This window comes from Geotrypetes seraphini, chromosome 1 (assembly GCF_902459505.1).
Source record: "Geotrypetes seraphini chromosome 1, aGeoSer1.1, whole genome shotgun sequence".
NCBI lineage: Eukaryota > Metazoa > Chordata > Amphibia > Gymnophiona > Dermophiidae > Geotrypetes > Geotrypetes seraphini.
Window position 1 is genome coordinate 158,510,699 of NC_047084.1, and position 20,805 is coordinate 158,531,503.

The window sequence follows — 20,805 nt, forward strand, 5'->3', positions numbered from 1 at the left end:
TGGCCATCGAGATGCAGAAATATACTGTTTTATCTCGATGCTCCAAATGTTTCTAAGACTATTTTTTGGTTTCTTATTCAAAAATTCAGAAATTAATTTATACCGCCAAGAAATTATTTTTGGATATGACTGCAGCTTTTGAGATGCTGGTACATTTGGTGCTCTTTCCCATATTATGGCGACAGGTGTTAAGAGTAAAGGTATGCACCTGGTTTGAATCTTTTGAGTCAAACAAGGAGCAGAGAGTAAAATTTGAAGGTCAGGTTTTCCTTTTGGAGAATTTTACCCACTGAACTGTCTCGAGGTTCATTCCCTTCAGCTGTGATGTTTAACAATAATCTATATCTCCTGTTCACTAAACTTGGTCTAGAGTTATAGATTTTAGATATGCACTAATACAAGATTATTTGTTGAGTGAAGATTTTCAGTATATGTCCAACACAATGACTTTGAACTTTGTTCATAGTTGACTTTCCTCAAAATAGATTTACAGCTGTTTTTGGGTAGCACTTTGAGACGTTCCATTAAGCATTACAGAAGTAGAAACCAATAAGACAATTCTTACACTATTTCATCTTCGGTTAAAAGTTGTATGTGATGTTATAAAAAATTCAATAAAACTTTCCTGAACTAAAAAAAAGTTTTGGCAAGAGCTGATCCAAAATCAAGTGTGGCAGATGGCGACTGCTTTAGTTTTTAGGTTAAGATTACTCTGTACATTACTCTATCTTTACAGGCAGATCAGTTTCAGATTGTGATGCAGTCTTTAGTAGGCTCAAATTAGACTACTGCAATTCTTGTATTTAGGATTACCTGCTTATGTTTTGAGGATAATAATTCATTGTGATCTCATGTTGCTTTTCAGCTAAAATGGTTGCATTGGCTCCTTGAAGAATTTTGTGTAAAACTTAAGAGTTATACCTTTGGTGAAGAGCCAAGTTAAGTTCATGAGTTGTTATTTATGATAACCCTTCTATTTATTGACAATCTTGTTAGTGGTACCCTCCATTGCTTATACTAAAGTTAACTATCGCAAAGAACACAAATTTTTCATTGTTGATTCCCTACTATGAAATTTATTTTCTGGGATCCTATGGATAGAACATGACCATTTAACCTTTAGAAAGAAATTAAAAGCATTTTTGTTTGCACAAACCTTTAGCCTGAATTGAGTAGGTTGTTAAGATATTTGGTGGCTTCAGAATTTGTTCTGAAATTTTAAGCTTGTACCTATTGGTTTTGATGAATGCAAGATTCATTCAACTAGTACTTGTTAACTAAATGTAGTTTCGTAGTTGTGCATATTTCTGCCGTGAAATCTATAATGTATGCTTTTCTGTAATCCGTCAAGATTTTTTGATATTGTACTGAAAAGAAATATAATAAATGAAATGTAATGAAATAATAGAGCTCTCTTTCTAAGACAAAAATTAATTCACACTTCTTTCATACAGTATATACATTTGGAAGAGAGAAGTCTTACCTTGATATCTGAGGTATCCCGCTGACAGTTGCGCCATGCTCTGGAGATTGATGAAAAAGTTCTATCTGCATGGTCAAATTTACCACCTTGTAAATTTAAGAAAAATGTTGTAAAGGGCTCCTACAAGACCAAAACCATCATGTTATTACTAACAAAATAACTTATTTTTACAGTGCTTCTGTTTATATACACCCTTCACAATGTAATGTAATAATTTATTGGGTAAAATAAGTCCCTACTCAAGAGGCTAATAGTCTGTCTAAGTAAATTTTTTCATACTGTATCCTGAGTTTTTGGAATTCTCACCTTCATGCTTCAAGACTTTTTCAGAGTTATTGTAGCTTAAGAAAATAAATAATTGATTAGTTGACCAGTTTTTGGGTAGAGGTACCCTAGAGGGTGTTTGGAATGATTCAACAACTTATATGCTGTTACTCATATGTGTGTTGTCTGTCTGAGTTTGTTTTGCTTTTTTAAATGTTTTACATGTTTATTTTAAAATCACAGTTTTGATGAAACATGTAAACAAATAACTAAAAAGCCCTTTTACTAAACTTTAGCATGGGATAGTGGACTTTAGTGCATGCTAAATGTTACACATCCAATTTTATATCTATGGGCAATGTGACATCTCCCCAGGGGTTTCTCTCTCCCAGGTCACCTGACATTGACACAAAAATCATCAGACAGTTGGGTGCAGGGCCTTGGGCATCTGTGTATGTTCAAGGCCTACCAGCTCTTTCCCTCAGAAACTTCCTGCTTAAACTTTAGGCAGGTACAGGAGCCGGCAGGTCTTGAGCATACATAGATGCTTATAACTCTGCACTGGTGACTGTAATGATTTTCGCATTAGCGTCAGTTGACTTGGTAGAGGAAGGTATAGAAAGAAATATTGGAAAATGGATAGGCTGTAGAAGGAACAACAAGGCAGAGCCAAATTCACAGGGAAGCAACTTTATTAAAAGACCCATGGCCCATGTTTCAGCAGTTGCACTAATGTTTTAGTATAGAGCTCGTAGCTACTTGCATGTCCTGCAATCCAGCAGAGACTTAAAACAGACTATACACTCAAAAGTGTCCCCCCCCTTTATTTTTCCTCTCAGCTTATCAGAAAGACAGAAATTTCTCCAGCTCCTGACTGATTCAGAGACAGAAGGCAGGCGAAGCCCATGTACAGGGCAGGGCTTCAGGATCACTACACACATCTACAAGAAAGAAGATTATTGAGGTAAGAACCTAATTTTTCTTTCTAGTGCAATGTCTCTAGTGGTCCTGAACCATAGGGATGTATCAAAGCAGTCCCCAGAGTCTAGGGCAAGCCCACTGAGCCTGCCTTCAGAATAGAGGACCCGAAAGCAGCATTTTTCCTGGCTGCTAGGTCCACCCTTAGAACAGAGGTGTCAAACTCAGGCCCACGGGCCAAATTTGGCCCGCAGGGTAATTAGATTTGGCCCGCGGGTGACAATGTAGTTTTTGCTTGTTTCCTACTCTGATTACTGCAGGAACAGCTACGCAGTGCTGGCGGCTCAGACAATCGCAACGCACTGTTTCTATCATGCATTCTAAATCACGAGGCAGTGCGTGAGCATCTCGTCGTGGCTCAGCAACGTTCAACAAACCAGCTGTGTACCGTCAACATTCTCGCTCTACTATAAAAGCACTCCACCACAGGCTGGGCTAATTAGCACTCGTCTTCGAGGGTTAAAAGATGAAAGAAGTGGTAGAATGGGAACAGATTAAACTCTGGCAAGCGAATTATCAGAAGACAATCAGAGCCTGGGACCAACATGATCTGAATAATGACCAGACAACAAAAGGTAGAAAAAATAATTGTATTTTCATTTTTGTGATTTCATTATGCTAGATTTGAAATGTGTATCCTGCCAGAGCTGGTGTTAGACAGCAAGCGTGAACTAGGATTTAAAAGAAAGAGGAAAAGCCTTTTTTATTTATTTTGTTTACATCACAGAGCCAGCGTGAGGTTGGAGAGGTTGTAACCCTATATTTCTACTAAGGGGTCCTTTTACTGAGGTGCGCATTTAGCGTGTGCTAATCTTTAGCACGTGCTAAATCAGTTAGCGTACCTTAATAAAAGGACCCCTAAGTTTCTTAATAAAAAATTCTACCTGCAACTTAGTCTATGTTTTAGATTTCGGCCCCTTATGTGATTGAGTTTGACACCCCTGCTATAGAACCTGGTAAAGATAAGGAGGGTAGACCAAGTACCGCTCTACAGATCTCCTCAGGCAAGACAGCCTTAGTCTCTAGCCATAAGGCAGCATCTCCTCTGGTGGAGTGAGCTTTCAATGCAATCAGTGGCTGCCTGCCACAGCCTACATATGTGGAGGAAATAGCCATATTAATCCATTTGGAAAATCGAGGCTGTAAATGCCAAAGTCCCTTTCTTGGCATGACTGGTCAGAACAAAAAGGTGATCCAATACGCGAAACTCATTAGTAATTTTGAGGTACCAGAGGAGAGCTTGTTTGACATGCAACACCCCGTCCTTTTTCTTTGACCTCAAGAGAACTTTCAGTAAGAAGGACAGAACCATGCATAAGGAGAGGCCTACTTCTGTGATTTTGAGGAAAGCCTCCCTGCAGGAAAGAACTTGCAACCATCACCACAGGCTGCTCTTTGCTGCTGGTAACCATGGAAGCAGTTGCTGAAGTTAGTCCATCTGAGGAGACCAGCAAGAGAGGAGGGAGTCTTGGCAGGGGTCTTATGTGCACTCTCACCCAAGGGACCACCTCTATAGTTATACCATCAACTCCAGTGCCACGCCTTGGGAGCTGGCCTCTGGAGCAGATCCAAAATCTGCTTCTGGAGCTTCAGTCCGAATGGGTCTGGAAGAAAAACATGGCCCAAGGCCATGTCGAACAAGACTCCCAGGTACTCCAGGCCCTGTGTCGGCTTCATCTTACTCTTTTTGAAGTTGACAATCCATTCCAAGTCCTGGAGGAGTTGCACCACTCTCAAACCACCAGTTCACCTTCCTCTTTGGACAGAATTCCAATGAGCCAGTCGCCTAAATGTGGAGGTGTGCTGCCACCACCACCATGGTAAAGATGCTAGGTGTTGTTGCTAGGCCAAAGGGGGGGGGGGGGGGGGCGCCGAAAACTGGAAATGCTGCTCCAGCACATGAAACTGCAAATACCTCCTGTGGGTCGGGAAATTGGGAATGTGGAGAGAGGCCTCCATCAAATTGAGGGCGACAAGAAATTATCTTGATGCCATTGCCGCTATAACCAAACAGTTTCCATGCGGAAGTGTGGCACTTTCTGGACCGCATTGACTGACTTGAGATCCAGAATTGGCCTCCAGTCCTCTGAGCATTTCTTTGGCATGATGAAGTATATGGAGTATCTGCTTGAACCCGATTCTTCATCCAGGACCGGCTTTATAGCATGAAGATCCAGTAGCCTTTGCACTGTTGCTTGAACTCTGAGGGCGCTCTCCGGTTGGCTGGCCAGAGAATCTACAAAGCGGTCTGGAAGGGGGGGGGGGCAATATCCAACATTCCATTTTTAGCAAAGTTAACAGAAAAAATCGTCTTTAAGCAAATTTCAGAGTTTGTTGAGCAAACAAATGTGTTACATCCTAATCAAACCGGTTTTAGACAACACCATAGTACAGAACATTCACTAATTGGTATGACAACTTCAATTCAATATTTCTTGGATCATCATCAATCGGTGCTTTTAACATCTCTTGATCTCTCAGCAGCGTTTGATACGATTGATCACGAATTACTCCTTGCTAGACTTCAATCTATTGGGGTTACAGATGATGTTCTAGCATGGTTTACATCTTACTTCAGTAATCGCACATCTACAGTAATCTTCAATGATTCTTCTTCTTCTATTTCACAAATATCATATGGGGTTCCTCAGGGATCAATTCTTTCACCTTTACTTTTTAATATATTTTTGGCACCTCTGTTGACATTATGTCAATCTATAGGATTTCATGTTTTTGCCTATGCTGATGATATTCAATTATTGTACCCTCTAAATAATAACAATATAAATGAAATTCTGACAATTAATGAGAAACTGGAGCAAATTCATCATTGGCTGGACAAAAACAGGTTGGCTCTCAATATTAAAAAAACAAACATTATGCTGTTTCCTTGGAAGGAAAACTTTTCTTTAGTTACTCCTATTATGATTCAAAATATTCCTCTTCAATTAGTTAAAAATACTAAAATTCTAGGAGTAATTTTTGATAATAAACTCAATTATCATGATCACATTAGTAGTATTGTTAAAACCACCTTCTATAGATTGCGGAAAATTCGATCCATTTCTAAATTCCTTTGTCCTAGAGCACTTAATATTCTTATTCACTCTCTGGTGATGTCTAAAATCGATTACTGTAATTCATTATTTACAGGAATTACGTTACAAGAAATTAAACGTTTACAAATTATTCAAAATGCTTCTATTAAATTAATAACAAAATCTAAAAAATTCGATCATGTGACACCTCTCCTTAAAAAGGCTCATTGGCTTCCAGTCATACACAGAATTACACATAAATTATGTACTATTATCTTTAAAACATTAGAAAATAAGACTCCAGCATTTTTATTCAGACTACTTATTCCATACTCTGTTAAAAGAACTTTAAGATCTAGTGAACGGAATCTTTTATCAGTTCCTACGTTAAAAGTAATAGGCACAAGAAGACAATTTATCTTCTCATGTACAGCTCCCCAGATCTGGAATGCGCTTCCTATGTTTTTACGGGAGGAGAAAGTGTTTGGGAAATTTAAAAGCGAATTAAAAACCTTTTTATTTAAAGACGCATTTTTAAACTAAGTAAATTTTATTATATAGTGTTATTCTAGTTAATTATTTTTCACTTATTTTTTAAATTCCTTATGTGTTTTCCCTGTATGTTCTTTCTTTACTATAAAAAATGTATTTCTCCCTCTCTTTCCCTTTGTTTTTGTTATAATTGATAAATTGTATGTAATGTTTTCGTTTTCATATGTGTATATTTTATTGTAAATCGCTTAGAAATTTGATTAAGCGATTCAACAAACAACCTAATAAACTTGAAACTTGAACTCAATTTTGTAGCCATCCCAAACAACTTCTAGGACTTGACGGTCTCTGCCAATCTGACCCCAGACTGACCAAAAGGCCAACAGCCTGCTCCCTATCGGGGGAGGGGGGGCTTGGGCTCTCTCCTGGTGACATTGTGTATTCTTAGAGGCTAGGAAGGAGTGAGAGCTCAAGGCTTGCTGACTCCTGCCTCTGCTGGACCTCTGATATGATCCCTGAAAGGACCTCTGCGTCGCTTGGCCTGCTGCATAAGGACAGAATCTTCAAGATCCTCGAAAATTACTCCATCCTGGACCCTGAGCCATCCGGGGTCTGTTGTCTGGTAAGGCCTTGGGACAACTGTTCCCAACTCTTGCCATCAGGTCATCCTGACCCTTGTCAAATAGCATCTGCTCCTGAAAGGGGAGCCTGCTCAGCATGGCTTTCGAGGCAGAATCTACTGCCCACTGTCTGAGCCAGAGCATCCGTCGAGTGGAGATTGCACAGGCTGACACCTTGCTCATAAATCTGATGTCACACATAGCGTCCACTATATAATTCACCCCAGATAGGGCAATAGATATTATGAGGAAGTGAATTCATGCACTCACACCTAATGCCTGCTTCTTTGAACCAACAACCCTCATTCACTCACAAAGAGAGGTGACATACCTCAATCATTCTGCACACATTGACTTGCAGATAGTATCTACCTACCCACGGAGGGGTGGGGTCCTAAGCTGAAGATTTAACTGACACAGAGCATGGGTATTATTGAAGGTGATGAGTAGTATCATAAAGATGAGGAATAGCCTAATGGTTAGTGCAGTGGACTGAATGCTAGATTCACTAAGCCCACTGATCCTGTCCCAACCAGTTTGCGACCCCGACCCGATTCACTAACCTTCCTCCCAATCCAATCCCGATCCATGCATGCAAATGAGGGGAAGGGCATCCAAAAGAAGGAAAGCAGCGATTCACAAAACAAATTCAGGAGCACCGACTGGGCTGGCTGATTAAAAAATAAGCGACTGCTGAAGACCAGTCGCTCAAGTCCTTGTCGACCTGAAATCCCAGCCCTGCAACCATCAAAAAAGTGCCCTGCTCTCTGCTCTCTTCCACCCTGCCGCCCTGCTCTTTGCCATCCTGCCTCTCTGCTCTCTTCTACCCTGCCTCTCTGCAAGCCCATGTTTTTAACCCACAGGTTAAAAGCAGGGCTGTATTAACATTTACTTGACAGGTGCCCTGAAATCCTTGCGACCAGGCATAGGAGTTCATTGCTCGCTTTACCTCTGGCCAAGCTCCCCCCCCCACCCTTGCAGTGTATTCTGTTCCATTAAAGCCCCCCCCCCCCCCCCGGTGCGGAGAGCAAGCGCATGCATGGACCACTTCTACAGGCAAGAATATGGTCTGCGCATGCGTCAGGATCGCTCTGCAGCGATACGTGGGGTCGGTGTGGGGCGTACCTCTGATCGGGTTAATTTACATGAAGACTGGTAGAGAATCGATTGCTCGGCCATGGATTGCCCACAGATCGGATGGGAAAGGTAAGTTTAGTGAATGGATTACGAGCATAATCCGTTCCATGAGCATGCTCGTCATCCAAAATGCTCGTTTATCAAAGCAAGTTTCCCCATAAGAAATAATGGAAACTCACTTTGATACGTTTCCCCCCCCCCCACGAGAACCGGCATTGCTCCCCCCGAAGGCCCCCCCTGCGATCCGGCACCCTCCTGCTGCGATTGGGCACCCCTCCGCCGCGATCTGGCACCCCCTCGCCGCGATAGGGCACCCCCCCGCCGCGATTGGGCACCCCCCTGCCGCTTCTTAACGTCATCTGGGCACCGGCACGTCCTGTGCGTTGGTGCCGGTGCCCGAAAATCGGCCTCCTCTTCTGCTGGGCCTTGAGCATCTGCGCATGCTCAAGGCCTGCGAGTTCACGTTCTCTCTGAGATAGAACGTGAACTCACAGGCCTTGAGCATGTGCAGATGCTCAAGGCCCAGCAGAAGAGGAGGCCGATCTTCAGGTACCGGCACCAACGCACAAGACATGCCGGTGCCGGTGCCCAGAAAACGGTAAGAAGCGGCGGGGGGTGCCCAATCGTGGCGGGGGAGTACTGGATCGCGTCAGGGGTGCTGGATCATGGGGGGAGGGTGCCGGATTGTGGGGGCGCGCTCGTAAATCGAGCCACGCTCGGTTTCCGAGGTGCTGATTTTGCAAATATTTTGCTCGTCTTGCAAAACTCTCGCAAACCGGTGCACTCGTAAACCAAGGTACCACTGTACATGCATATTATGTGTACAGCACTGTATATATCTAGTAGTAAAATAGAAATAATTAGTAGTGACAGTACCTGCCTTACAGTTTATAAGGGGAATGGAGTTTTCATTAGGAGACGAACCTTATAAAATTCTTACAAACAATGCTGGCCTCCTTTATCTACTTGCCTTTATGTAGCTCCTAACCTGCTATAATATGCTTTAGAAATGTCAGAAATAAATAAATAATTAGTTCAGGTATTTGGAAACTAACATACATTTTCCACATCCATTTATTCTGTTTCCAAAATTACAGCTTTGCTTCGTTACCACTGTGCTACCTAGAAATGTATGATACTGTATTGTTTAACTTATTTCCTTAAACCTGGAGCTTGCTGTTTAATTTATGATGAAAAGAAAAAAGTGTTTAAAAGATTTAAAAGCCTCCTCTTAGTTAAAGAACACTTAAGCACATATTAGTAGATAATTGCCTGAAATTAGCTAAGCTCTATAAATTACATGCAGGATTTATGTCTGCTTGTACTGTTCTAACGAGCTTTAATTAATGATATGCTGCTAATGCTTTCCCAAAGAAATTACTTTCTAGTAGATAAATTGCCTTTAGGTTTACAGAAACATGCAATGTTTAACCAATGTATTATCAATAAACCACAATGCAACTGAATCTATAGCACATGCAAATGTCATTTTTGCCACGTAAGTTGAGAACGCTTAACATTAACTTAGCTTTCTTTTTAACCACAAATTGGGACAGAGTTAATGAAATGTTTTGAAGTATATTAACAAAATCAAAAATAAGACTATAGAATTTTACAGGTTGTAATTCTCATTCGTGTTTTGTATTTAACACACATCTATGTTTCTCCTGCAAACAATATACATCCATGGTGACTGGTGAAGATTATGGTGTTGACATTCAAAATATACTTGTATATGGTTAAATTAGCTTTTAACTGCATAAATGTTGCCATTTCAAACTTTCTCCCTTCCTTTTCTGCTGTGTGGACAATATTTAACCAGACTAAAAGGACCTATGTTGAGCTGCAGTTGTAGATAAGGTTTTAAAATTTAAACAGAGGCATTTTCAAAAGGAGGTTCAAGTGAGAATAGACATCTATCTCATAGCATCCAAAACTGATGTCCACCTCACGTGTATTTTCCAAAAGGAAATGTGTCAGGACGTCCAGCATGAGCAGCTATTTTACAAACTAGAACATCCAACATATGGACAGCAAAACAGCAGGGACAAAGACATCTGTCTGGCAACTTTCTTAGAAGAATGGCCACACAAAGATCCCTGCAGAACAAAGAGATAGCCGATGGGCCAGGACCAGCTCTTATTCTGTAACTATGAGCATTCCAGGAACAGAAAACGACATACTGAACCTGAATGTGCACCACTTCAATAGCCTTCAGGCTTGCAGGTGGCTTATATATTTAGGAACTGTAGGTAGGGTTATGTCTCTGGAAGGCTCACAATAAAAAAACAAGAGATTTAAAATAGAATTTCAACCTGGGTCCATTGGTTTAAAGTCCACCGCACTAACCTCTTGATTTGCTATGAATGCACATAATATCTTTTCAGTTTCACTTTCAGGGGAGAGGGAGGGGAACAAGCAACCACTAGGGCAGTGTCTCTCAAACTTTCTCGAGCCGGGGCATATTAAAGGTAGCGGCCACGGCTTGAGATACCCAGAAGGGCGTGGATATCGCTGTGATGACATCATCACGTCGACATCCGCCCATGTGCAGAAGCCCTCCAGATGGGCCCTGAGACGCCAGTAGGGGGTGCTAGCAGGGAAGAGGGCCGGAGTAAAGGAGAGGCACTGATAAGAACATAAGAACATAAGAACATAAGCATTGCCTCTGCTGGGTCAGACCAGGGGTCCATCGTGCCCGGCAGTCCGCTCCCGCGGCGGCCCCCCAGGTCCATGACCTGGAAGTGTTCCCTACCTAACCTAAAATATCCATACCCCATTCGCTCAATGTCCTGTAAGGTAACTCTATCTGTACCCTGTAATCCCCTTCGCTTCCAGGAAGTCATCCAGTCCCTTTTTGAACCCCAGAATTGTACTCTGTCTTATCACCTCTCCGGGAAGTGCGTTCCAGGTGTCCACCACCCTCTGAGTGAAGAAGAACCTCCTTGCATTCGTTATGAATCTGTCTCCTCTCAGTTTTTCTGAATGACCTCTTGTTTTAGTTGCCCCTGCTAGTCTAAAGAATCTGTCCCTCTCCACCTTCTCTATGCCTTTCATGATTTTATAAGTTTCTATCATGTCCCCTCTCAGTCTCCGCTTCTCCAGGGTAAAGAGCCCCAGCCTGTCCAACCGTTCGGCATATGAAAGGTTCTCCATACCCTTTATCATCCTCGTTGCCCTCCTCTGGACCCTCTCGAGTATTGCCATGTCCTTCTTGAGGTATGGCGACCAGTATTGGACGCAGTATTCCAGATGTGGGCGCACCATTGCTCGATACAGTGGCAGGATAACTTCCTTCGTTCTGGTAGTGATACCTTTCTTGATAATGCCCAACATTCTGTTCGCTTTTTTTGAGGCCGCTGCACATTGTGCCGCCGGCTTCATTGTGCTATCTACCAATACCCCCAGATCTTTTTCTTGGCTGCCTTTCTCGAGTACCCTCCCTCCCATCGTGTAGCTGTACATGGAGTTTCCTTTCCCTATGTGCAAGACCTTACATTTCTCCACATTGAAGCTCATCTGCCATTTTTTTGCCCACTCACTCAGTTTGTTCAGGTCGCTCTGCAGTTCTTTGCATTCCTCAACAGTTCTGACCCTGCTGGAGAGTTTTGTGTCATCCGCGAACTTGATAACTTCGCACTTTGTCCCCATTTCTAGATCATTAATAAATATATTGAACAGCAGCGGTCCCAGCACTGACCCTTGCGGAACACCACTTGTGACCCCTATCCAGTCAGAGTAGTGCCCCTTTACTCCTACCCTCTGTTTCCTGTCCGCCAGCCAATTTTTGATCCATCTGTGCACGTCCCCATCCACCCCGTGGTTCCACAGTTTCTTCAGTAAGCGTTCATGGGGCACCTTGTCGAAGGCTGTCGATGCCAGCTGATTGCCTACAGCAGTGTTTTCTCAACTACATCAAGCTAAGTACCCCCTAAGTTTAACAAATATCAACTGAGTACCCCAATCACAGACCTCCCTAGGCCCACCCAAGCTCTGCCCCAGATCCCATCTCCTCTTTACTAATTGTGTAATGCAATTTTTTCCATTCATTTTTTATATACACAGCGGATATAAATTCTCAAAACTGACACATAAGAACATAAGCATTGCCTCTGCTGGGTCAGACCAGAGGTCCATCATGCCCAGCAGTCCGCTCACAAGGCAGCCCATCAGGTCCAGGACCTGTAGTATTCCTCTATCTATACCCTTCTATTCCTTTTTCCTTCAGGAAATCATCTAATCCCTTCTTGAACCCCAATACCGTACTCTGTCCTATCACACCCTCTGGAAGCGCATTCCAGGTGTCCACCACCCTTTGGGTGAAGAAGAACTTCCTAGCATTGGTTCTGAATCTGTCCCCTTTTAATTTTTCCAAATGCCCTCTTGTTCTTGTAGTTTTTGAAAGTTTGAAGAATCTGTCCCTCTCCACTTTCTCTGTGCCTTTCATAATCTTGTAAGTGTCTATCATGTCCCCAATCACTACATTGAAAATAAAATCATTTTACCTACCAGCGATTCTCTTCAGGCTGCTGTAATTAGCTTTAAAGGTGAGACCGGAAGGCCAAGGGGGAAGCTGGAGGATGCTAGAGAGAAGGGGGAAACATGCAGGCCTTCGGCGAATCGGGCAGCGCTGGCGCCATATCGCGTAGGGAAGTCAGCTGGCAGGCGCCTCTCTTCCTCCTCAGTGTGCCGCGGCACACTTGTAATCTCAGAAGACACACTAAATGTGCCCCTGCACACAGATTGAGATACACTGCACTAGGGGATTAATGAGGTATCATGCCTTAATCTCCCCAATGGTCAGTTGTTCAAATCAGAACACCGCTTGGTAACCTGGATGTGACTGAAAAAGGTCTAACTTATGACGTTCTCCTTTTCCCATTTAGTAATCATCACTGGATGTTCTGATTTTGGGCCTTCCCTGGTCTTGCCTAAAACATATCCTCAACATGCCCCCTTGCTATTTCGACGTACTGCAGTGTTGGACATCCCTTTTCTGTCTTTACAAAACTGAAATTTGGATGTTTCAAACATATAGACATCCATTTGGGCATTCTGAGATGTCCATATGCTTCAATAAAAAGCTCCTTAGTGTTATAATTCAGTGCTAGCCAGCTCAGTTTAACCAGTCAAATCTAGGAGCTGCAAGGGTGGGCCTAAATTTATATGACAATCCTCCTTACATTCTGAATGTAATTTACAAAGGCAATATTTTCTGTTCAATCCTCCCTCTATATTTCACATAACATTTTAAAACAACAACAAAAAATAAATGAACGAGACTACTGGCTTTCCCCATTCTCCTGCTCAGTTAAAACAAAAGGTCTGGTGGCTCTTTGTTCTTCAATCCCTTTGCTCTGTTAAGAAAACCGCCACGAAAAAGTCTCCATCTTTCTCTCCATCCTAGTTCCCACCCTGCCACCACATAAATACACCTGACAGAATTGGAAAGAGACAAGCTTATTGTTCTTCTGAGACTGCTGGTTGCTGGACCATAAAGAAGTAAACTGTGCTTTCCTGGTTTAGCTGGGGGATATTTTGGAGGCTTCAAAAGGATGGGGGGGGGGGGAGTTGGGAAGGGGACAGTTACTTGGAGCTTTTATTTAATGGAAGAAGGGGACCAGATGGGAATGGGACAATCGTCAATCAGCCTCATTGCCCTTGTGAAGGCCAAACTCTTGCTGACTGCTGTTGGCAATATCCTTCCCCCCTCCCCTCATTCGTCCCTTGTTTTCTTTTCTCAAAATACTGTAGTTCAAGTTTTAAGTTTATTAAAAATTTATCCTGCCTTTTCAAAATTACAATAAAAAGCAAAAACAGGGTAATACAAATACATTAAAATTAATAGTTAATTAATATCCAGTAAAGACAAGTGCAAAGTCTCACAAATCAAACTGACATGAAAGGAAAAAGGGTTGAATACAATAAGTTGAGAGATAAGAACAATTAAGGAAAAAAAAATGAAAGGTAAGGGGTACTAAAATTTTAATCTGAACTGTTTAATTGCCACGGAAACTGGGCTAGTGATCAATTAGGTATCCTTTAAAGGACAGTCATACTGCAAAAGCATTTTTAAAAAGTTCTTCCCCTCTCTCCATCTGTTCCCGTTTGTCTGAGTTTTGTCATGTCCTTCTAAATTCTCATGTCATTTTTAATTGTCAATAAATAGTAACACTTTCACATAGATTAATGCATGAAGTCAAATTGTGTAATACCAGAACAGCACAGGCTCCACAAGTTAAGCAGAAGGAAAAAGCCTCAGAAAAGGGTCCTCCCACCTCCACAAAAAGTGGTTTATTAAAGGTGGTTGAGTGGTCACCTCATCGGCAAAAAACCTTCATCACAATTGAGAAAACTCTGTGCTGTAGAAAACTCAAAAAGATAGATGAAAAATTATTCAACTTATCTTCAGCTGATCGGTACACTGACATTGGCCAGCGTTTCACAAATCTGCTGCCTCAGGGTGTAGCACAGGTGTGGGCAACTCCGGTCCTCGAGGGTCGGAGTCGGGTTTTCAGGATTTCCCCAATGAATATGCACGAGATCTATTTGCATGCACTGCTTTCAATGCATATTCATTGGGGAAAATTCTGAAAACCTGACTGGATTCTGGCCCTCGAGGACCGGAGTTGCTCGCCCCTGGTGTAGCACGACCGATCTGACTTTGAAGTGGGACGCTGAACATGTCTCCTGCAACCTAACTGTCAAGCCATGACTTTGTTTTATCTGTTGAAAGCTATATTTTTATTATACACCGTTCAGAAGTCTGATTGAGAAATTTTAAATAAACTTGAAACTTGATATTAAACAGGAAGGTGGAAGGAAGCATTGAACTGGGTAGCAGACGGCAATATTGAACGGCAGGGAAAGGGAAGGGGAAAAAAATCAGGCAGAACTGACTGGCCTCTCTGTCACAATTTGATCATTTGCTTACTTATCACTTTTGATAGAAATCTTTGTTTTTTTTTTTATTTAATTGCATACACTCTCTAAACTAATTTATGAAAAGGAGATGATATACTTAACGATTCTTAGTAGCCATGCCAGTACAAAACTCGCAGTTGAATAATGTGTGCCATAATGAAATTTTGGAACTTGATCATCCTCCCATGTTTCATGGCGTTCGGAAAAGAAGGCTGCTCTTTTTGGATTCAGTGCTCCCACAGGCTAAGAGGAGAAAATACAGAAGAATGTTATATAATAAAATGTTATTTCAATTATCTCACTTTCACTAATAGATTATATCATTCATTATTATTTCACTCTGACGCCTGTTTACTAGGTTAAGTAACAGTGCATGATTGCAACACTTGCCACATGCTAATCTGTATGGCAACTATTGCGGCAGCAGAGGTGGGAAAGGGATGGAGAAAAGATGGGTTAAGAGTGTACATTTTCCTTGCAGTTAACACACGGCAAAAGAATTTAGATTTTTGCTTACCTTTTTTTCAGTAATTCAAGGCAAGTTACATTCAGGTATAGTAGGTAAGTTACTGTGTGTCAAATATCATCACTGCAGATAGAACAAGTGTGACCTCAAAACATTTCAAAAATAAATCAAAACCCTGCTATTCAAAAAATTTATCCAGATACCTTAACCCTCCCCCTCTTCTCCCTGGTAAATTCCCCTCCCAAAGCCTCCACTTTGGTAATCTCTTCCTCCTCAAAATATCAACCAAGAATACAGATCCCTAAAATGTAATGCTCCCTTGAAATGTCCAGCATTCTTAATTGTAATCTTATTTTTTAATATTACCTAGAAATGTCCCAGTCATCTTACTATCTAATTTGCAAGTTCTCCTTGAAATATGCTCTTTTGTAACCAAAAAAACAATTGTAACGTTACTGGAAATGTCCAGTTAGCTCTTTTGTAATCCGCCTTGAACTGCAAGGTATAGGTGGAATAGAAGTCACTAATGTAATGTAATGTAATTTATCATCTCCAACAGGAGGAGCTTTAAAAAAACAACAACACGCCAATACTCATATCATCCATTGTGAAATCCTCCCACCCCCTAAGCAGCAGTGGGAACCACTCCCCAATCCTCCTATTATCACTTAGTAGAGGTTTCTCAGGTGGGTTAGTGATGTAGCGAGGGTGGGAGGCACCCCCTGCGTCCTCCTCTCCGCTCTAATCCCCCTCCCCGCTCCTTCCATGCCCCCTGTACCTTTTTAAATCTTCGCCAGCAGCTTCTCCAGCCTGCTGCTGGCATTGGCTTTCCCTCTGACATCACTTCCTGGCCCCGCGACCCGGAAGTGATTTCAGAGGGAACCAGACCAACGCGAGAAGCAGGCTAGACTAGTTGCTTGTGCTAGCGAAGATTTAAAGAGGTATGGGGGAGGGGCAAAAAAGGGTGGGCATGAGTGTGGGGTATGGGGGGGTGGAGAGGTGCCGGTACCACCATGAAGACAGCACCTGGGGCAATCTTATTACGCCACTGGACAGGAGGATCATGATGCTCCTGCCTCATTTCCAGCTTGGATTTAATATGACAGCTCTGGAACAGGAAAGCTCATGGAACTATCAGTGTGGGTCCATCTACCAAATAAGAAATACGAGCTCTTATTTGGCAGCTCCACTCCTAGCTGTGAAATTGCTGTTAAGGGTCAGAACTGCCATTTCAAACTGATAATGGGGCAGGATCATCTAGGGCAGTGGTTCCCAACCCTGTCCTGGAAGAACACCAGGCCAATTGGGTTTTCAGGCTAGCCCTAATGAATATGCATGAAGCAAATTTGCATGCCTATCACTTCCATCATATGCAAATCTCTCTCATGCATATTCATTAGGGCTAGCCTGAAAACCCGATTGGCCTGGTGTTCCTCCAGGACAGGGTTGGGAATCACTGATCTAGGGCAGTGGTTCCCAACCCTGTCCTGGAGGAACACCAGGCCAATTGGGTTTTCAGGCTAGCCCTAATGAATATGCATGAAGCAAATTTGCATGCCTATCACTTCCATCATATGCAAATCTCTCTCATGCATATTCATTAGGGCTAGCCTGAAAACCCGATTGGCCTGGTGTTCCTCCAGGACAGGGTTGGGAATCACTGATCTAGGGATCATTCCTGCTCTACTACTAACCCACCAGGGACACCCTTGGTAAGTGCCTTTTGGAGGATCAGAGCGGATAGCACATTAATTTAGATTGCAGGGAGACCAACTCCGGAATAAAGTCAGGAAGTACTTTTTCTTAGACAGGGTGCCAGATTCCTGGATTGCTCTGCCGCAGGAGGTGGTGGTGATGAAAAAGGTAACTACATTGAAAAAGGAATTCCATATGAAAGGCATGGAACTGAACAAGCTTAGCAGTGATTACATGGCAACACTACTAATTGAGAAGCAAAGCCAGTGCTGGGCAGACTTCTGTGGTCTGTGGCAAGGACAAACCAAGTATGCATACATACACCAAGTGACCTACGAAGTGGCTCCCAGGTTTTTAACTCGAGTGTTGAAACAGTATGCTCCTCCGGGAGCTTTGAGATCTCAATCTGCAATGCAACTATCAACTGAAGCTCTTGGAGAGACACACTATAGGAGGACACAGAGGTCAGCAATTTCAGTGGCAGGTCTAAGTTTGTGGAATGCCCTGCCAGGGCACCTGAGACTCTGCAGTGGCCAAAATGTCTTTAAAAAAACAACAACTTAAAACCTTATTATTTGTTAAGACTTTTTATTAGCTTTTTTTGGGAAGGCGATTTTATGACAATGTGTGATGACTGTTTTGTATGCATTTCAGTTGTGTATGTTATATTGGTATCCACTTAGTTTGTAAGTGGGGAAGAAATGTTTTAAATAAATAAAAAATAAAATAGTATCACATCATGCCTTCTGAATTTATCTTGTTGGTCAGACTGGATAGGTCATACAGCTTTTTATCTGCTAGCATGTTACTATGAATTTGTGATACTGCTTAGGATCAGTTTGGGAATAGGGGGTGGAATTGGGAATGCTGTTAAGGGGGGTGGGGGGAATCAGATTTTATTTTTTAACCCACACACCTCAAGAGGGTACAGTACAGAGACATTGTAGGGTACTTTGATTTCAGAGATTAGATCACTTTTCCTACTAGCTCATCATTCCTCCTTTTTCAATTTGATCTATTATCAGCATTTGATTTGGTAGCTTATATAAGAACATAAGAATTGCCGCTGCTCATGCGGCGGCCCCTAGGTCACAGACCAGTGCTCTAAATAAGCCCAGCCTCACCTGTGTACTATCCAGTTGAGCAGGAACTTGTCCAACTTTGTCTTGAACCCTGGAGGGTGTTTTCCCCTACGACAGACTCCGGAAGAGTGTTCCAGTTTTCTACTACTCTTTGGGTGAAGAACTTCCTTACGTTCGTACGGAATCTATCCCCTTTCAACTTTAGAGAGTGCCCTCTCGTTCTTCCTTCCTTATATTTGCTAAGCGACCTAGGTATTACTGGGAAGGTGCTACATTGGTTCAGAGGTTTTTTTACTTTTTGTTTCTATAGTATAAAATTAGCTGGAAATTTTTCAAACACCTAGAAACCAAATTGTGGGGTTTTACAAGGATCCCCACTATCTCCGATTGGATTTAATATTTTGATATAACTTGATTTGTTTTCTTAAGCTGATGCCAATCTCCACTAAATGTACTAATTTTGAAAAAGACATGCACAATATTGATTAAAATAGAAGGTTGGGCTGCTTCTTATCAACTAAAGCGCAATAGAGATACGACATAACTTTTGTGGCTTGGCATTCCTATATCCAAGCTATCTCTGAGGAAAATATACATATATGTGAAAATTTAATTTAGAGCCATCTTTGATATACTATGAGGTATTGTTTTTAATTATTTTGTATGTTGATTGTAAATAGGCAGTGTATAAATTTTATAAATAAATATTTTAGATACACACTTAACAATGGAAGCTCAAGTCAATGCTTTAGTCAGATGAGGCTGTTACAGTGTACAAAGAAATACTTATTGAAAGATCATTATAAGCTGACTATCCATGCACAAATTCTCTCACACTTTGATGATTAGAATCTTCTTTATAATGGAGATCAAGATGTTGCTAAAGTTGTTACAAATACTTCAAAATGCCGCTACCAAATTGGTTTGAAACGCAGGCGTGTTTAATAAAGCATCCCTGCTGTTGAGAGACCTACATTGGCTCCCTGTAAGAGCATGAATAGTGAACGGAAGATTATAGCAATTAATTTATATGTAGGTGACAAAGGGACTTGTTTACTAAAGATGCATATGACAAGCAGATGCTAGACCGCATATATCATAAATTGTACTTCCCCCTCAATCCAATTTGTATCTTGTAAGTCAGTAAAGTCTTGTTATTTGATGTCTTCCCCCTGATTTTAATACTGTACACTGCTTTCACAATTTATTTAAAGTGGTATATCAAATTTTAAATAAAACTTGAAACTTGATTTAGAGCAGATTTCTTCAACCGCCGGTCCGCAAAAATCTCCTGCCGGTCCGTGAAGGACCAACGTCCCCCGCAAGCACCGAGTTAAAAAGGTGGCTCACTGCAAACGCCTCGTGGATCACCCAGGCAAAAACACCAGTGCAGCCATCCTCCAACACCTCCAGGCAGCACTGGGGCCGCAAACGGGGTGTTTGCACGAACCTGGTGCAGTGGCCAAAGGGCAACTCTGGGTCAAAGGCCACTGGAGAACTGGAGGCGCGCAAAGCGGGCACTACACGGTGATTCCGCCGACCGTGCTGCCCGAAGGCATCTGCTGTGCATGCACAGAAAACCACCGCCTCCCCGGCCTGCGCTCTCCGCTCGGTCCTCCCTAGAAGGAGCGGAAGGTTCCCCCCGCTCCCAGACTCGGCCAAAAGGAATGAAGGTCCCGCAACTGCAACACGTGGCACAGAACCGGAGCAGCAAAACAAAGCATGAGACGCAACCTCCCGAGCTCCCAGTTAGGCTGAGGAGAAGCCTCCTAATAGGACCGGAGTTGCCCACTCCTGATCTACACAGTTTGTTCACAGTGCCTACACTGGAAGAAAAAAAGTTAAGTAGACAGGGGGGGAGGAATTTGGTTATATGTGTTGGTGGAAATATATATTTAATAATAAGCATCGTTGAATAGAAAGGTTTTAAGGGTGTTCTTGAATATATCTAGGGATGATTGTAAGTGTAAGTTTGAGGGTAAGGCTTTCCAGAGGGATGGGGCAGTGACTGATAAGATATGGCACCTTGTAGTATCTTAGGTGTAGATATGGCACCTTGTAGTATCTTAGGTGTAGTATTTTGCCATGTGTTTGGTATGACCAGTAGATTTGGTTATGAAATCATAGCATGCGAGAGGGTGAGTATGCAATAAACAATAAATTTGTAATAACAGAAATAGGATTGTTTAAAGTGAGCTGGTAAGTTATAGGAAGCCAGGGAGCAGATTTAAGCAGAGGTATAACATGGTTGTGTTTTCTGGCTCCTGAAATAAGTTTGATTTCTATGTTTTGGGAAACATAAGAGAGTAACAGGCTGCAAACTCAAGTGTATGTACACGAACACAAGGAGCCTAAAGAATAAGATGGGTGAATTAGAAGCTATGGCACAAAAAGATAGCCTTGACATCATCTGCATCACAGAAACATGGTGGAACAAGGAAAACGTCTGGGACACTGTGCTACCATGATACAAGTTATACCGCATTAAAAATTGGCTGGCGGATAGGAAACAGAGAGTGGGGGTAAATGGACAATACTCGGATTGGAAAAGCATCACCAGTGAAGTGCTGCAGGGTTCGGTGCTTGGACCCTTGCTCTTCAACATATTTATAAACGACCTGGAAAT

The 20,805-nt window shown here is 42.2% G+C and overlaps 1 protein-coding gene across 7 annotated transcripts in view; it reads right to left on the reverse strand.

Moving 5' to 3' along the window:
- The window catches only part of LRBA (LPS responsive beige-like anchor protein), a 1,301,884-nt gene that overhangs the window by 283,225 nt on the left and 997,854 nt on the right, over positions 1–20,805 (reverse strand). For all 7 annotated transcript variants that reach the window (XM_033940548.1, XM_033940584.1, XM_033940558.1 and 4 more), the window contains exons 45-46: positions 15,039–15,179; positions 1,484–1,603 (exon numbers count right to left, since the gene is read on the reverse strand). In XM_033940548.1, coding sequence (XP_033796439.1) covers positions 1,484–1,603; positions 15,039–15,179 — 261 coding nt within the window. The remainder of the gene's footprint in view (positions 1–1,483; positions 1,604–15,038; positions 15,180–20,805) is intronic.